Source organism: Bison bison, unplaced genomic scaffold, assembly GCF_000754665.1.
Source record: "Bison bison bison isolate TAMUID 2011002044 unplaced genomic scaffold, Bison_UMD1.0 scf7180017864327, whole genome shotgun sequence".
NCBI lineage: Eukaryota > Metazoa > Chordata > Mammalia > Artiodactyla > Bovidae > Bison > Bison bison.
Genome location: NW_011494899.1, coordinates 953,667 through 972,811, shown reverse-complemented (window position 1 = coordinate 972,811; position 19,145 = coordinate 953,667). Strand labels below are relative to the sequence as shown.

The following is a 19,145-nucleotide window of genomic DNA, read 5'->3' as shown; positions in this document are numbered from 1 at the left end:
ATACACACTCTCTCTCTCTCTCTCTCTCTCTCTCTCTCTCTCTATATATATATATATATATATATATGTATATATATGTCGGGGGGAGGGGAGGGGGAGGTGATGTCATATGCCATCAATGCATCTCTAAAGTCCTAAGGGAAACAAGCATTTGGGGAAGAGCGCCTACTGTATGCTGCTATGAACAGCTTCCAGGAGTATTCAAAACCCCACCTCCCACCATAGTGGCTTCCAAGACGGTCTCCAGAGATAGAGACTAGAACCTAGTATGGGTTTGGAAGCCAGATATCTGTTCTGAGATTCTCACTAGGCTGAGCCAACATGTCACCACTCACTCTTGGGAGATCTAACTTCTCTAAGAACTCTGTTTGGGGCCTGACATCATCACTCCCCTGTACTCTGTGTCTCTGTTTCTACCTTACATAGTGTTTTTGTTTTTTGTTTTTGCTGGTGTAGGAACTTGGTGGCACAAGCCCCCAGGGTGACTCCAGGGCGTCTGTGGTTTGCCACTTCACAGGAGCAGAAAGGGAAAAAAAAGAATGTTGTAGAACTCAAAGAGCCACAGATACTGAAAAGCTAATTTTTCTCATTCAAGACAAGGCTGTATATTGTCATCCTGCTTATTTAACTTATATGCAGAGTACATCCTGTAGAATGCTGGGCTGGATGAATCACAAACTGGAATCAAGATGCTGGGAGAAATACCAACAACCTCAGATATGCACATGATACTACACGAATGGCAGAAAGCAAAGAGGAGCTAAAGAGCCTCCTGAAAAGGGTGAAAGAGGAGAGTGAAAAAGTTGGCCTAAAACTCAACATTCAAAAAAAAACTGAGATCATGGCATCTGGTCCCATCACTTCATGGCAAACAGAAGGGGAAAAAGTGGAAACAGTGGCAGATTTTATTTTCCTGGGCTCCAAAATCACTGTGGATGGTGACTGCAGCCATTAAATTAAAAGATGCTTGCTCCTTGGAAGGAAAGCTCTGACAAACCTAGACAGTGTATTAAAAAATCAGAGACTTTACTTTGCTGACAAAGGTCCAGATAGTCAAAGCTATGGTTTTTCCAGTAGTCATATATGGATGTGAGAGTTGGACCATAAAGAAGGCTGAGTGCCAAGGAATTGATGCTTTCGAACTGTGTGTGGTGCTAGAGAAGACTCTTGAGAGTCCCTTGGTCAGCAAGGAGATCAACGCAATCAATCCTAAAGGAAATCAATCCTGAATTTGATTTCTAATGTCTTTCATTGGAAGGACTGACGCTGAAGCTCCAATACTTTGGCTACCTGATGCAAAGAACAGACTTATTGGAAAAGACCCTGATGCTGGGAATGGTTGAGGGTAGGAGGAGAAGAGAATAAAGAAGAAGAGATGGTTGGATGACATCATCAACTTAATGGACCTGAGTTTGAATACACTCCAGGAGATCCTGAAGGACAGGGAAGTCTGGCATGCTGCAGTCCATGGGACTTCAGAGTCAGATACAACTTAGCGACTGAAAACAAGCCCACACACGAGTCATTTAGTATTAATAGCTGCCTTGATTATTAGATGGGATGTTTAGGTATTGTGATGCTCATGTTCAAGGAACCCTTGTTTTACTTAACAATGGCCCAAAGCCAAGAGTACTGATGTTGACAATGTGGATACTCTCTTACTATGCCTAATTTATAAATTAAACTTTATCATAGGTAGGTACATATCAGTTCAGTTCAGTCACTCAGTTGTGTTTGACTCTTTGTGACCCCATGGACTGCAGCACACCAGGCTTCCCTGTCCATTAGCAACTCCCGGAGCTTGCTCAAACTCATGTCCATTGAGTTGGTGATGCCATCCAACCATCTCATGCCCTTCTCCTCCTGCCTTCAACCTTTCCCAGCATCAGGGTCTTTTCCAGTGAGTCAGTTCTTTGCATCAGGTGGCCGAAGTATTGGAGCTTCGGCTCTTCATCAGTCCTTCCAATGAATATTCAGGATTGATTTCCTTCAGGATTGACTGGTTTGATCTCTTTGTAGTCCAAAGTATGTATCAGTTCAGTTCAGTCACTCAGTCATGTCTGACTCTGCAACCCCATGGAGGTTGGCCTCCTGTCCATCACCAACTCCCAGAGTTTACCCAAACTCATGTCCATTGAGTTGGTGATGCCATCCAACCATCTCATCCTCTATCATCCCCTTCTCCTCCTTTCCCAATCCTCCTCAATCTTTCCCAGCATCAGGTCTTATCCAATGAGTCAGCTCTTCACATCAGGTGGTCAAAGTATTGGAGTTTCAACTTCATCATCAGTCCTTCCAATGAACACTCAGGACTGATCTCCTTTAGGATGGACTGGCTGGATTTCCTTGCAGTCCAAGGGACTCTCAAGAGTCTTCTCCAACACCACAGTTTAAAAGCATCAATTCTTTGGCTCTCAGCTTTCTTTATAGTCCAACTCTCACATCCATACATGACCACTGGAAAAACCACAGCCTTAACTAGATGGGCCTTTGTTGCCAAAGTAATGTAGGCAAAGACATAGCCTATTAAACATTTGGTCCTATCCAGTTTTAGGCATCCACTTGCAGATAAGGGGGGACTATAGGAACTAATTTTTTAGCATCAGCCAGGCTCAGACTGGGACAGACCTTGAAGGCTGAGCCAACAGATAAATGCAGAGCATGAGGGCAAGAAAGATATCAAAGGTACTCACACCTTATATGGTTCTGGTTCTGCTTCTGCCAGTGTGAATTTGTATAAGATTCGCAGACCTGAAAGGAGCACTGAGATCCCAGTCAAACCTATTTTACAGACTCATTCATCTCTTTACCAGTCATTCAACAAATACTTATTGAACAGATATCCTTGGATCAGAAAGGGAGAGTGACTTGCCTGAGGCTAGTGACGGTAGAACACAGACCCGCATCCAAGTTAAGTACTCTTGCAACTGCATCACACAAATGAAAGACCTTCTGGATCTTCCTTGCCTTTGCAACAAAAAGTGGTGCACTAGTTCCCAATCCCTAAGATTCCTTTCAATCCTGTTTTCTATTTGTGTACATGCCAGCAAAGCCACGCTACAACTTCCCTTGTTTCCTGTTGTTTCTGTACAAGACCGGAAAGAAAATTTATCTTTCAACATGTCACCTTTTCACTCTGGCAAACACTGATTTATTTTGTAATTGATGTCCCAGGAAGGCACACACCTCATCTGCTTGAATGATGACACAATTAATTAGACCAAACAAGAAAGAAAGCCCAGAACAGAGCCCAAGCTGCAGGTACTACTTACCACGAGCAGCGTACAATTTCTCAGAGCAGAGCAATTTGCAAAAGGGAAGATCAAGGAAATATTCAGGTATGTTAAACTTTCAATTTAGGCCACATCTGTGGGCCAGTAGGTTCCAAAATCTACCTTCTCCATCTAGACATAACAGCACTCTAAAATGCTAAAGAAAAATCTCTTCATGTATCACAAATGTGCAAATGTCTATTACCTGTTATGGTCACGGAGGAGGACCCTGTCTGTCTGAGACAGGAAGTGGTGATGGGGGTGTGTGGGAAGGGAATAAAAAAAGAACACTGTATGTAGAATGGGTTCTATTAGCCAGTGTGCTCCTTAAGGCTGCAAAGTGACAGAAATTTAAACTGACTTTAAGAAATTAAAAAAAAGAAAGATATTTTGCTCCCGGCATGGCTGGAACTAGAGACTGCAACACAGCATAATATGGAATTTGTCTCTCTTCTCAGGATATCAGAGTTGCTTTCGCTCTCAGACTCAGTGGCTGTACAGGAAAGAGGTTACACACCCAGCCTGAGGTGGCCATCCTTAGAAAGACCTGCTTGCAAAGCTGGCCCTTGGCTGGCATGTGTGAATGTGGGTTCCAGGAAGGTTGATATTAATATTATTCCCTGGTAAGAATGGCCCAATGTATTTAAAATTGCTTATGCAAATATTATAGTTTATGATGAACACCCGCTTTCCTTTTGGGAGTCTGGGATTTTGCTATGTGCTAGAGGATGCCTGGGGCTTCCCAGGTAGCTAGGTAATAAAGAATCTGCTTGCCAATGCAGGAGACATGGGTTCGATCCCCAGGTCAGGAAGATCCCCTAGAGGAGGAAATGGCAACCCAGTCTAGTATTCTTGCCTAGGAAATCCCAAGAACAGAGGAACCAGGCGGGCTACAAGAGAGTCAGAGAGACTTAATGACTAAACAACAACAAGAGAGGTGCCTACATGACCAGCCCCGAATAAAGGTCTTGGGTGCTGAGTTTCTAATGAGCTTCTCTGGTGGACAGCATTTCACACACTGCCGGAGGAATCGAGTGTGTCCCATGTGACTCCATTGGGAGAAGATTCTGGAAGCCTCAGCCTTGTTTCCCCTAGACTTCACCCCATGCACCTTTGCCTTTGCTGATTTTACTTTATGTCCTTTGCTGTAATAAGTCACAGCCATGAAATCCACTCATGTTGACTCCCATGAGTCCTCCTAACAGAACACCAAATCTAGGGGTGGTCTTGGGGACCCCTGACACAGTGGCAAAATGACCAACAAAAGTTCCGGTCTTATCTTTTCATAGTAACAGCAACTGTAATAGAAAATCTTTCCCAAAAGTTCCAATAAAAGTTCTTGGCTTATCCTCATTAGTTGCGATGGATTCAGCTTCAGGCATACCACCACTGTGGACCAGTCAGCAGAGCCTGAGAGATGACTGTAGTCCCACTGCTAGGACAGGGTCATGCCCTTATCCCTGCGACCAGGGATAGGATCACCAACCGTTACACACACCGAAAACCAATCACGACAAGGAGAGACATCCTGCTGATGCTGGTGGAAGCGGGGTACGGATGCTGAGCAGCTGAGACAGAACTTCTACCACAGTGGAGCACAAATGGGGTGCATAATGAGGAAGCATTTGTTACATAAACATTCACCAGCAGCGGCAAAGAATCACAGAGCCAAGAGAGCTGAACTTTCTTGCCCTAAATATATGCTTTCTCCTTGTTTCCCACCTAATCGTCTAAACGGGGAAAGTAGGGATGAATCTCTTCTCTCGTGTACCACATCTTACTGGGACACCCATCTTTAAATGATTATGTGGTTCTATCTTACCTCCACCTTAGCTCAGGCAATGATCACTGGTTTCTTGGATTACGGACACGGCCAACTGACTGGACTCTGCTTTTGGTTTTGCGCCATCCAGCCCATCCCACCCACTGTAGCCCAGTTACCTTTCTGTCCTGAGGACATACCGGCCTGATTAGGTCACTCTTTGCCTTAGAGACTGTCAATGGGTTCTCACCATCTCCTAGAAAAACCCAAATTCCCTGGTGTGGCACGCCACGCCACACCTTCCGTGATCTAGCTCCCGCGTACTTGGCAATCTTCCCTCAGGTTCCCAATCCATCCGCCCATACTCAATTCTTCGCACAAAAAAAATTCCAGCAGTAGGAGTGCCCTGAAGTTCAGACAACATGCTGTCCTGTTTCACATCATGATTTTGGTCCATTTTGCTCTCCTTGGTCCCACTTTCCCATGTGGAGATCTCCAGCCAACCCACAAGACCCATTTTTTCTTGTGTTGTTAGTGATGACTTTCCCAGCTCCCAGAGTTAATCTCTCCTCCCATGATGGCAGCACTGTGCTTCGTACATGCCCCTATCTCTCACTATAACCCTTTCTTACTATTTATTTGCCCTTCTGAATTCTCAACTAGAGTTCACCTTCATGAAGGCTGGTGTATCGTCTTACCCATCCTTACAGCTCAGCACTGACTTTGAGAAGGACAAGGAGCACTGCTTAAAAACCTAAGGACTAAATCCACAAATGAAAAAGACAGGCTGAGGGCTGAGGCTGTGGCTCTCCCACTTACCCGGCAGATGATGTGGGTGTGTTGTTTAACTTTTGTAAGCATTAGCTCTCCCTCTTGTAAGACGCAGATTGGACTAGCCATCTGTCAGGACTGTTGTGAGGATGAAAGGAGCTAATGTATATGGAACATCCAGGTGCATGCAGAATCTGGACTGCATCAGGCATCTCATCAAAGCAAGGTATCCCCCAAATGTACCAAACTCTTCAAGATATTAATAATAATAAGGGAAACTGGGTGCAAGGTATATGGGGACTCTGTACTAACTTCATATTTTTTCTGTAAATAATAAACTGTTTCAAAGATTTTTAAAGTTCACTTAAATAAGAAAAAAGCAAGTTCCATCTCTGCCAACCAACCCTTCCCTCCCTTCCTTCTTTCCAAAAATCCTTCAAAGGATGCCTCTTTTTAAAAAATATTCTAGTATCACATCATTCTCCTCCCTGCCCCAGAAAATGGATTATTGGGTAGATTTGGGAAATCCTTTTTTAATCTTTTAAGCATTTTTGCCATCATGGGATATGATCTTTTGATATCTAAGCCATAAAGAAGAGAAGCCTCAAAATTGCCACACCTTCTCTGTCCTGAGACCCATCAAAAGGCAAACAAGAAAACAGAAACCCAAGCTTCCTGGTCAAATGGAGATGGTGGATAATGAAAAAAAATGTCCTTCTGCTTCTCGGGAAGCTGGTGATTTCACTCCGTCCTGTGCTGGCTGACAGTGTTCCCTTCAACAGCCCCTCCATCCATCTCAATAAGGACTCTGCACACACAACCCTGCCCACTATATTCTCCAGATGCGCAAGCCCAGTGCACCGCATGGAGAAGAGAACAGCCATTTGTCTTCCCTGACAGGCCACGTCCGTCCTTGTCACATATTAGATGCTGCTAATAATCTATGTGTACGTGTTTAGGAGAAAAAAAAATGTGTCCTTGCAATAGTCACAGAATGACATGATTTCCTCTCTTCACAAGTATGGAGATGAGCAGCATGTTGGCTCTTCTTTTGAGGGAAAAATAATAAATTCCAGAGGGTCCTACCCAAATTTATGGCTAAGAATGCATTTGCGTCAGGTCAATTCAATCATGCCTTCCCTTGGTATCGAGTTTCCTTCCAGGTACAAGGGAATGAAGGCATTATAAAGAAGGCTGAGCACTAAAGAATTGATGCTTTTGAACTATGGGGCTGGAGAAGACTCTTGAGAGTCTCCTGGACAGCAAGGAGATCAAACCAGTCAATCCTAGAGAAAATCAATCCTGAATATTCATTGGAAGGACTGAAGTTGAAACTCCAGTACTTTGGCCACCTGATGCAAAGTGCCAACTCATTGGAAAACACCCTGATGCTGGGAAGGATTGAAGGCAGAAGGAGAAGGCAACAGGAGAGGACAAGACTGTTGGATAGCATCACCGATTCAATGGACATGAATTTGAGCAAGCTCTGGGAGGCAATGGAGGACAGAGGAGCCTGGTGTACTGCAGTTCATGGGGTCACAAAGAGTCAGATACAACTTAGCTACTTACAACAACAAATTCATCTTCTGAAGGACGAAATTCACTAGTGGCTATTCAACTATCTGTAGCCCTAAGAGAGGAAAAAATTCACAGATCAAGCATCTTGGAAGCTAGCGTTGAGCATAAAAAAGAGGGACAGGAAGTCTGAAGTGCACACAGTAGAAGCTTGAGCATAGGGTTGACTCTGAAAGTCATTCATTAAGGGCACATGGTAAGGGGGTCTCCAAGATGTGAACCAATAAACAAGCAGCAGAAAGTTCAGATTTCATTTCTTCTTTGGCACTGGCCATTATCAACCACGTAAAGCAGCACCACCAGCACTGGACATCCTATACCTTTTTCAAAAATCAGTAATGGAACCACTAAGGAAGTGGTTCACAACAGAGAAAGACTGTCCTTCAGGGGACACTTGCAGATGCCTGGAGATATGTTTGCTTGTCACAACTGGGGAAGGGGGTGCAACTGGCATCTAGTGAGTAGAGGCAAGGGATGACAGGACAGCCCCCCATAATGATGAATTACCCAACCTCAAATGTCAAGAGCACCGAGGTGGAGAAACCTTGCGTGAAAGCTGCTGCTGCTGCTAAGGCGCTTCAGTCGTGTCCGACTCTGTTCGACCCCATAGATGGCAGCCCACCAGGCTCCCCTGTCCCTGGGATTCTCCAGGCAAGAACACTGGAGCGGGTTGCCATTTCCTTCTCCAATGCATGAAAGTGAAACGTGAAAGTGAAGTTGCTCAGTCGTGTCCGACTCTTCTCGACCCCATGGACTGCAGCCTACCAGGCTCCTCCATCCGTGGGATTTTCCAGGCAAGAATACTGGAGTGGGGTGCCATCGCCTTCTCTGAATGCATGAAAGCAATGGTAGCCAAAGCATTGGTGCTGTCCAGACTGCTGGTAGGAGATGGGAGGGGCCTTGGAGTTGCACAGTTTGCAAAGACACCACAGGTAATTAATTCTGATACTGAAAGCCTCCACCCTGCAATTCAGAATTACTGCTCAAAGAACACAATTGCAAATGACCATTAGCTGCTTGACTAGCATATGCCTGTTAATCTGATTTGGTATTTCACTAATATAGACTTGGAACAGAGCTAACCCTCAGGGAAGACCCCTTTGGCCCAGATACTTATAGAACAAAAAGAACAAAAACCCTTCTTTCCTGAGCATGTGATTCTCAAGATGGGCTTTGTCTCTAACTCCATAAATTTATTTTTTAAAGTTTTTTTTTTTTTTTTGATGGGGACCATTTTTAAAGTCTTTATTGAATTTGTTACAGTATTCCTTCTGTTCTTTGTTCTGATTATTTGGCTATGAGGTATGTGGGACCTGAGCTCCCTGACTAGGGATCAAACTGGCACTCCCTGCATTGGAAGGTGAAGCCTAACCACTGGACTGCCAGGGAAGTCCCTTCATAAACTGATTCAGTAAGTATTTGCTTCTTGCCTCTTCCTGCTACTTGGTCTGCATCTGCTACTTGGTCTGCATCTGTCTCTCACAGTTACCCCCACTAAGTCTTCAGTACCTTTATTTGATCCTGCCCCACCTTCTCATCTCTTAATTCCCCCGGAATGACCTAGGACAGCCCACGCATCCAGGCACCCACAGGGGCTACATTCACGATCAAAATTTCCTTCACTCAAGGTAGTTGATATCAGAAAAATATTAGAAAAGCAACTGAAGTGAGTAATTCACACTAATGGCAGGTAACCCCAAAATGTTCCCCGGAAGTGTCTGATATTTTTCAAATAAGGATGAATTAGTCACATGAATTTCTACTGCATTAGGCCTTAGATTGCATAACTTGTGCAACCAGTACCAAGTAGGTGTTCAGTAAACATTTATCGAGTGTCTGAATGAGAAAGAAAATACCTTTGGGCAGAGGAACTCCCTATAGTCTTAATCCTTAAACTTATCATTATTTCTCCCTGAAATTTAAAAAAAAATCCTGTGGGCCCGTCAGGAGGTGGTAACCATTCTAACTGTGAGACTCAGGGTATTTACCAAAGATGGCAACAGAACAAGTTCCAGGGCCCTATGGTCACACAATAAAAGTTCCTCAAGGGGACCCTAAGATCTGAGACCCTAAGATCCTTCTCTCTCACTGATTCTAATCAGCCTCCCAATTCAGTTCTTCCTTGTCTAGCCCAGAACTCAACCCACCCTCCATTTTCCCTCCAGCACTCTAAGATAAAAGGAAAACCTAGAGAAACAATACTGATAAAAATAGCAGTGGCATATTTTCTAGATTCTAAGGGGACACTGATATAGCAAAACATTTTCTAGGAGAAAAAGATCAACAGTCAAGGGGCTTTGTTAAGTCACATCTCAGTTTCAGAAACTGTAAAATGTGAAAAAATCTGCATCAAAAAGTGAGATAATTTAACAGATCTCTGCAAAGGACTAGGTGAGTTACATATTTTGCTTGTGAAATATTATTTCTATTAAAACTGAAGTGTAAATTGCAGGGGAGAGCCGGGCCTCCACTCAGGTCCTAGAACCTCACACTCCATGGTCTCTGCTCTCCCCACTGAGACACACAGTTGCTGAGCTCCCATCAGGACAAAATCTTGATTCTTCTTCTTACATGACCTTCCTCCCAAACCCCCATCCTCATTAAAAACAATTTTTTTATCATTTAGCTTTTTAAAAAAACACAACTTTTTATTTTGTATTGGAGTATAGCTGATTAACAATGTTGTGATAGTTTCAGGTGGACAGCAAGGGGACTCAGCCATTCATATTCACGTACCCATTCTCCTCCAAACTCCCCTCTGACCCCAGCTGTCACGTAACATTGAGCAGAGTTCCCTGTGCTCTACAGTATATCCTTGTTGGTTATCTGTTTTAAACACAAGCAGTATGTGCAGGCAACCAGAAGTTTGTTCTCTAAGTTTGTAAGTGCTTTTCTGTTTTCTAAGTTCAAGTGTATCATTTCATTTTAGATTTCACATATAAGGGATGTCAAACTTATTTTTGACATTCCTTTTCTGACTTACTTTCTCCTTCTCTGACTTATTTCACTCAGGATGACCATCTCTAGGTCTAACCATGTTGCTGCATATGGCATTATTTCCTTCTTTTTAATGGCTGAGCAATATTCCATTGTATAATTGTACTCCCCCGCCCCCCCCCGCCCCCACCACCCCATCCTCATCTTGATCGAGGATATCTGGGGAAATTTTCTTACTCGTAGAGGATGAACACCGTCTCCTCTAAGATGAAGATTTTCCAATCCTGACTCTTTTAGGTAGGCAGACAGCTGTCTTACTGTGATGACAGTAAAATGACTCTCACATATTCAAAACAGCAGCAATGACACACTGCTGGTCCTTCCTCTGCATCAGGCGCCGTTCTGAGACCTTTTTACGTCTCACTTCACATCACCCTCACCACGTCATCATCCCCACTCTGCCAGTAAGAAACAGGTCCAGAGACGTGAGTAGTGCCAAGGTTAGAACGGCGGTGAGGGAATGGGTGGGAGGCAGCCTTAGGAAAGGCCCTGGACGTCTATGTCCAGCAGCTCCGGGAGTGGACCCTTGAGCTGAACGAGGATGAGCTGGAAGACATACCTCACAGGACTCCAGAAACTTCTCTTTCCTTCTCTTCCCTAGGGGACTCATAGTGTCTCTCTAGCTCACTTCACAGAGAGCCTGCATCCCTGTGCATGAAGGAAATTCACACAGTGGACAGAGGTCCCTTTGCCCCATTGGGGGACCCTGGGGAGCATGGGCGTGGCTGTCCTGTCCCATCCCATGAGTCACACAGACAGGGCAATCAGGACGTGGTTGGCTTGGTGACACAGTGGTAACTAGACGCAGGAACTGACATTGCTCACTGGGTGTGAGCTGCACCGTCAGGGTCTCCTGACACAATCAGGGTGCACTCCATGGCCCTTTCTCCCGACCTTGCTAATCCCAGCCTGCCAATCACACCTCCCCCAGCCTTTGGATGTGCTGACCCCTACCTGCCATCACCCAGTGAACCTCCCATTGGATAAACAGCAGATCCAGCCAGCCACCCTCCCTTCAGGGCTGGGAACTACAGCATCGGCACCCCTGGATTCTATACCTGGAAATCAGAAAAGGAAACTATCATAGCCCAAAGGGAACACTTTAATAAAATAGCTTTGTTTTCATTCCAAAAATCAATCACCTAAAGACACCTCCAGCCCAGACTCTTTTGTAAGATCCAGACCTATTCATTCCATCTGCACACGCCCAACACGGAACCCGTCACCTGGGGCCATCCACTCCACTCCCGCCTTCGTCTCTCTTGGACATCACCTGCTGCCCCCAAGGGCAACATCCTGCTGTAAGTCCACTGTCATATCTTGCTTGGACCACAGCAGTAGACAACCTCCCACCTGCTGCCAAAACTTTCTTTCAAGGCACTGGTTTCCTGGTTCATCTTATAGAACAACCCCACGCTGCAGCCAAAGGAGCCTTTTCAAATCTGAAAATCTTAGCATCCTTTTCTGTACCTAAAACTCTCAACTGGTTTTCAGTTACCTTTAGATAAAAACCAAAGCTGCACTTGACAAAACCTTTTGTGGTTCTCTTGCCTTATTTCCTATTCTGCAAACCTGGAATCACGTTTTATCTGTTCATTTATTTAAGGAGCACCTGCCAGGTATTGTTCTAGGTGCTGGGAAATCGTCAGGAAGAAGACAAAGACCCCTGCCCTCAAGGTACGTATGTATTAGCTGGAAAGACACAGAATAATCAGGTAAAGCCAGCCAGGTCCTTGGTATCTGGGAGTCTGTGTGGCTGCCTGGGTGGAGCAGAACAATCTTAATAAGCAATTATGGACTAGATTAGAAGATGATGGGTGCAGTAAAAAATAGGAAAGAACAGTGTGAGAGGGATAGGATGGTATCCCAGGTTGCAGGATTAAAGGGGCCAGTTGGGGGAAATCTTGAGAGAAGCTGAGCTTGGAGCAAAACCTTAAAGGGAGTTCTGGCAGCAAGACAGGGAGGGACCTAGGGGACTAGCATTCCCAGCATGGGACATCAGAGCAAATGACCAAGGCAGGGCCCGCCTGGTCTGTTTGAGGAACAGACTGCAGTGTGTTTCAGCGTCTGCATGGCTCTCTCTCTGGACCTCTGGCCTCTGGATACTGCATCCCTTCTAAGCGGGGCCATCAGGCTAATGTTGCCATTGCTTCTTCCCTTCACAAGCCTCCCTGGCCTGGACTGCTGCTGCTGCTTTGTCGCTTCAGTCGTGTCTGACTCTTTGCGACCCTTTGGACTATAGCCCACCAGGCTCCTCTGTCCATGGAATTCTCCAGGCAAGAGTTACTGGAGTGGGTTGCCATTCCCTTCTCCAGGGGCCCTTCCTGACCCAGGGATCAAACCTGGGTCTCCTGCATTGCAGGCAGATTCTTTACTGTTTGAACCATCAGGGAAGCCCCTTGGCCAAGGCTGCTGCTGCTAAGTCGCTTCAGTCGTGTGTGACTCTGTGTGACCCCAGAGACGGCAGCCCACCAGGCTCCCCCATCCCTGGGATTCTCCAAGCAAGAACACTGGAGTGGGTTGCCATTTCCTTCTCCAATGCATGAAAGTGAAAAGTGAAAGTGAAGTCGTGTCTGACTCTTAGTGACCCCATGGATTGCAGCCCACCAGGCTCCTCCATACATGGGATTTTCCAGGCAAGAGTACTGGAGTGGGGTGCCATTGCCAAGGCACCCTCAAATGTGATTCTACTTCACCGTCAATTCTGCCTTTCAAGGTACTTTCCACATTTTAATGTAACTGTGAGTTCAGTTGGATCTAGAATCTAGTGGTTAAACACCTAGTAGGCTCTGAGGTCAGCCTGGGGTCGGCCTGGCTTCCATCCAGGCTCCACCACGGCCTCGTGCAGGCTGTAGGGTCTCAGGCAAGACACTTAGAGACTTTTGAGGGGGAAACAAGATAGTCTGGCTCCTGACACAGAAAAAAACAGCTGATAGGAATTAGCAACACGGGGGCAGGTCTGGGTCTGTGTGACTTACTATTTTTATCCCCAGGGCCAAGGACAGGTCCAAGGGCTCAAAAGATAATGAATTAATGAATGAGTGACCAAATAGATGTGGAAGGTGGGGTTGGAGGAACAGGGAAGAAGGGATGCGGGAAGGTCCCACACAAAGGTTCTAAGAGGGTCCAAAAACCCCTTCAAGGCAAGTGATTAAAACCACAGAAGTTCTTAAATGTCTTTTCAAAAACAATACTTCCAAAGTTCTTCATATTTGGCCTTTTTACATTATTGTACACTTTACAGCTGCCCCATGGCTTTGTGGGCAAAGTTGCAAGGTAATGGAGCAGACACCCATTAATGGTATCTGCTGTTACCCCACACCTGCTGGCAGGAGTCCTTAGAGAAAATGGAACATGGGAAGAATAATGCAAACTATCTGTGCATTTCCTGCAAGGACCCTGCTGGCATTGTTCTTGGCTCACTGAGGCCCAGAGGAGTCAAGTAACCTGCCTGTAGTCACAGAGTCTCCAGAGGGGCTCTAGTTCTGGCTTATTCTACTGGACCATGATGAATACATGCGGAGACTTCCTAGGGCTCACAGCTACTTTAAAGAGGGTGTCCTGGAACTTGGCAAGCTGGGCCAGTATTCTGCAGATGGAGGTTTTATTTCTCAAATCTGGGGAAAATCACACTTCCTTATGCCTTTGATTCTGCCCCCATGCCAGTTGGAGTAGACTTGATCAGGATGCAGAGACAGGCAAATGCCACGGAGGCGATGACCACAGCAGAGACTGAGGCTGGTCTAAGTCCTTACTAAAAAGCTCTTTACTAGGTTCTCCATGTAATGAGTTTAGGCAAGGGGGATTTCACAGCATCCTTAAGGAGTCAAGTCTATATGAGACTGAACACTAGAGTCACTGCAGCCCAGACAAACTAGGTGTTCCAGACCAGAGAAAACCCAGCAAGGCCAAATGGCATCAATGTCACTCAAAAGGTTTACAGTGAAACATATCAACTGCGATTACCTTTATGAGAGGGGAACCTTCCCTCCTGGATCAGAGTGTTTCACATTTATGGGTCTGTCCTAAGGGACTTCCTTCCTATTCCATGAACTGGCTTCTAATCATTCCATTTAGAAAAAATAATCTCTCTCTCTCTCTCTCTCTCTCTCTCACACACACACACACACACACACACACACCCCTATACTAAAGAGTGCCATATGGAAAAGAGAAGAGCTTACTTACTTTTCATTTCCTTATTTCCCCAGAAAAGTTAGGGCGGGCATGGGAAAACCTCAGACGCTTGTTACACTCCTTTGCTGGTGATAGGTAAACACAGACACAGTACCCCTTGTTTGTGAGCTCCTTGAAGGCAGGTGCCCTGTTCTAAAAACAGCATCTAATAGATTCCTCTGCACTGTGGGGGCCTGACTAATGCTCGAAATGAACCAACGAGAGGATGAGCAAATAAAATGCAGCCCATTAACTGAACTCCTTGCAGTCAAACTTCCCTGGCCCTGACCTTGGCCCACATACTCTGCTCTGCCGCAGGAGCTGCCTTGAGTCTCTGAGCCCTCCAAATCCATGTCCTTGGGTCATCTCCGGGAGCAGCAAGAGCCTTGGATGCCTTCCCATCCACGGGGATATGGGGGTGGGCGGGCTTAACACCAGATTATTACTGTGCTTGTGACTGGTGACAGAACCCTACCAGCGCTGTGGCAGGTCCTTGCTGGGACAGAATAGATGTGATTTCCCAGTGACAGGTTACCTTTAGGGACCACCTGTCCCTGGGATCTTGCTGGGTTACACTCATCCAGGAGAGATTTGCAGCTCTGAATGCATATGGCAGGCTGAGTTTCTCGGGAAGTAGACGCGGGAATGGGAGTGAGCCCGCTGGGGGTTAACTTAGGGAGAATTCTCAGGACAACATCTATGAAAGGGGCGGCATGCCAGCAGGACTGGGCACAGGGAGAAATGGGGCTGCCAGGCAGACGCCAGTGGATCCTGCAAGACATCACATGCATTAGTCAGTCCATGGGGTGGGGTGTGGCCCGGGGCAAGGTGACTCTCTTCACCTGAGACCACTCCCCAAAGAGGGCTGAGAGCAGAGCCCACCTGCAGGCAGTCTTCCAGCAGCTGGAGGAATGAGCCTTTCCTCCCAAAGGGGAATGTGAGTGTCTACCAGACACAATCACTACTCTCATCCTGCAAGACAGACATGATCATCACCTCTACAGTCACATGGTCCCAGCTGGAGGTGGAGTTCCCTTCCTCCATGGGAGGTGGTGACTCTCCCTCCCCTTCACTTTTCATCAGCCAGGGCCCAGTGGATGACTTCTTATAGCCGGTGATCCCTGGCGGGGATGCAACAAATGCCTGCTGAATAAATACATCACTGAATACTGAAGGTCAGCACTGAAATAGGAATAAAATGCCACATAACTATAGAAAAAAAAGTCCCTAATGAGTGCAGTGTAATCAGGAAAAAACAAAAACAAATAGATGTGATGGGGGACTTGAAAAGAGATGCTCAGGGAAGACAACACACACATGCACTGCAGTCTCAGCTCCAAGTGGAACCTTGCATCCCACCAAGCTTTTGTTCCTTTATTTGTGAACTAAAACAACAGATCCAAACATTCTATGAAGAAGAGATCGGAAAGCTGAGACATGCTCTGTTTCAACAGTCTATTAGTGTCATTATTGACATGAATAAGGAAAGTTTTGATCCTGACAAGGAAAAGAGCCAAGGGTCAGAGTGTTTTGCCCCCGTGGTGTGCTGAGGACTTTTTTCAATTATCCCAAAGCTGGGAGGCTCCCAGAAGGAAGCAGGCAGAGACTGGAGTGGGTGAGGAATTTACTCTTCTGTCAGTGAATGGAAACAGAAACCAACTGGAATAGCCTGTGATTCTTGAGAATGCTGTGATTTAAAATCACTAAGCAATATTTCACCTTCAGAGGATAAGGAGCTATAGAGAAGAGGCAGGAGGGATTTTAAACACAGAAGCCAGAGTGCAGAAGTCAGGAAAAAAAAAAAAAACAAAACACACCGCTAGGTTTATCTCTCAATGTATTTGTCTAATATTGAGAATATAAAACTAATATCATAATTTAAAGGATGACACCTGGTAGAGGGGTATTAAAATAATAGTAGGGTTTGTGCCTGCCACTTCTCTCATGAATCCACACCAGTTATAAACACTGATTGTCCTCACAATTTCCCACCTGATACTCACACATACCTTGGGGCAGTGACAAGAGTTAACAATAAAAACTACGAAGAAACTGACTAGAAAGAACCTCTTAGAAAGCCAAACTTACATACTTCTTTAAAATGATAAACCATCAACTTTTTAATGAAAGAAAAAGTCATAAGAACATTTTCAAACACTCTATAATGAATACCCATCACCACCATCTCACAGGCTTTCTCAGCAATCAAAGTATCATTTGATAAAAAGGGAAAACCGATAAATGTGTGTCTCCACACAAAGAAGCCAACACTCAATTATGGGCACACAAAATACACACATTTGATATCTGTCTCTTACAAAGCAATTCAACAACCCTCAATTGGGTTCTTCCTATGAACACAGATCTTACTTTTTCAATTATTAAAGACATACAAGCCAATCCCTGTTTTCCTCTATCAAGTACCAAGTGAGAGTAGAACTGATGCTCACCTCTATTTATAATTCCTTGTCTATTTCATTAGCATGACCTCATTAAGAGTTGCCCTCACATTAAAAAAAAAATACAATTGCTATTCTTGTTATGTCATTTGACACCTTCAGATATCAGGGAAAAAAAAAAAAGAGCTACAATTACCTTTGAACTTGTGGAACACAGCCCAGAGCTCGGCAATGTCTGTTGCAAAGGTGATGTCTGTGTCAAGGACGATGACCCTCTCCAGGTTGGCAGGAAGAGTCTTGGTGAGGACGAGCTTCATCAGACCATAAATCCCAGAGTAGTGTTTGTTGGGGATCCAGGAAACTTCAGACTAGACAGGGAAGTGAAGAGAAAGAGTAGGAGAAAGCAAAAAAAAAAAAAAAAAATCACTACATTTAATTTTTTTGTACAAGCATTATAAATAGTGCCTGGTACATAAAAAGGTTCCAATAAAAATTGTTGAGTAAATGAATGAATGTTTTCTTAAAGATTTATTCATGTAATTTACAGTTTGGCTTGTGAAGTTCTTTTGGAAGAAAAATGTATCTGAATCAAGGGAGAAGGAGAGTAATGTTTTTGAAATAACTACCCTATGCAAATACTACACTCAGATATTTTAAAATAAGATTTCTGTTATTATAGAAATTATATAGGCTCATTGGAGAAAATAATATTCACAAAATAAATAAAAGTTCAAAAATTGAATCATACTGTATATATTTTTGCAACCGATGTCTAATTGTTCCTGGATAGATATATTTCTTAAAGTCTTATTCCATTTCTGTGTCATTAAAAATGACTACTTAATAGTATCATTAAGGCGTACACTTTTCTTGCCTGGAAAATTCCATACACAGAGGAGCCTGGCAAGCTACAGTCCATGGGGTCCCAAAGAGTCAGACACGACCGAGCAACTGAGAACATACAAGAGCAAACAAAGGAACAACCAATGTCCCTCAGGTGGTGGGAACATCAGCGAGTCACATACCTTAGTACCATTTGATGATACTACTAATGATACTACTAGTACTATGACTAATACTAATGATAATGAAGGCTAACAGTAATACTGAACACCAGTGTGATGAAAGCTTCCAGAAGCACAGGTCATTTATGAAGACCCTATGGACAGGGTATTGTCTCAGCTGCCACAGGAATCTCCATGGAAGCCAAAGTACACTTGTTTTCAAGAAATGAACATTTGGAATGGAACCCTTTAATGGAAAATGTGGTCACATCATAAAAATTCCAAAAAATATTCTCCCTTTTGGTCCTTATAATTCCATTCGAGGACACACTTTTTTTTTTTTAAAGTCACACTTAAGAACGAGATCAAAGTTTTATTCCTGAAGTTCATCACCATGTCATAAAAGTAAATAAATAGCAACAATCCAAATGCCGAAAAATTAAACAGTTAATATAAACATAGTATTTAAAAAATTTGATAAGGGACTTTCCCGGTGGTACAGTGATTAAGACTCCACACTCCCAATGCAGGGGACCCCAGGTTCGATCCTTGGTCAGGGAACTAGAACCCATATACCCTAAGATCGCACATGCCATAGGTAAGAGCCGATATTTGTTGTTTAATTGCTAAATCGTGTCCAACTCTTTGTGACCCAATGGACTGTAGCCCACAAGGTCCCTCTGTCCATGAGATTTTCCAGGCAAGATTACTGGAGTGGGTTGCCATTTCATTTCCTTCTCAACAAAGAGACTTCATGCTGTGGCTAAAGAAAAAAAAAAAAACAAAAAACCCTGCATGTCACAACTAAAAACTGATGCAGACAAAAAACATTGATAGCACACTGTGCAGTTGTTACAAGCAATATAGACTAAGATGAAATGAAAAGAAACTGACATGTTAAAAGTAAAAAAAAAAAAAAAAAGGAAGCTTAAAAATTGCTTTTGCTTATTAACTACTAGATATAATCAAACAATATGAAAACATATCCACTCAGATTAATGCAGAGAAAAAAGAAATGGAAGCACAGCATCAAACCACTGACATCAATCATTTGGGGGATGATAGGAGTACAGTCTCTCTCTATAGATAGATATAGATATGAAAAATTGCTCAGTCGTGTCTGACTCTCTGAGACCTCATGGATCGTAGCCTGCCAGGCTCCTCTATCCACAGAATTCACCAGGCAAGA

The 19,145-nt window shown here is 44.3% G+C and overlaps 1 protein-coding gene across 3 annotated transcripts in view; it reads right to left on the bottom strand.

Moving 5' to 3' along the window:
• The window catches only part of LARGE (like-glycosyltransferase), a 619,028-nt gene that overhangs the window by 235,155 nt on the left and 364,728 nt on the right, over nucleotides 1–19,145 (bottom strand). For all 3 annotated transcript variants that reach the window (XM_010853352.1, XM_010853354.1, XM_010853353.1), the window contains exon 6: nucleotides 17,149–17,320. In XM_010853352.1, the coding sequence (XP_010851654.1) occupies nucleotides 17,149–17,320 (172 nt within the window). The remainder of the gene's footprint in view (nucleotides 1–17,148; nucleotides 17,321–19,145) is intronic.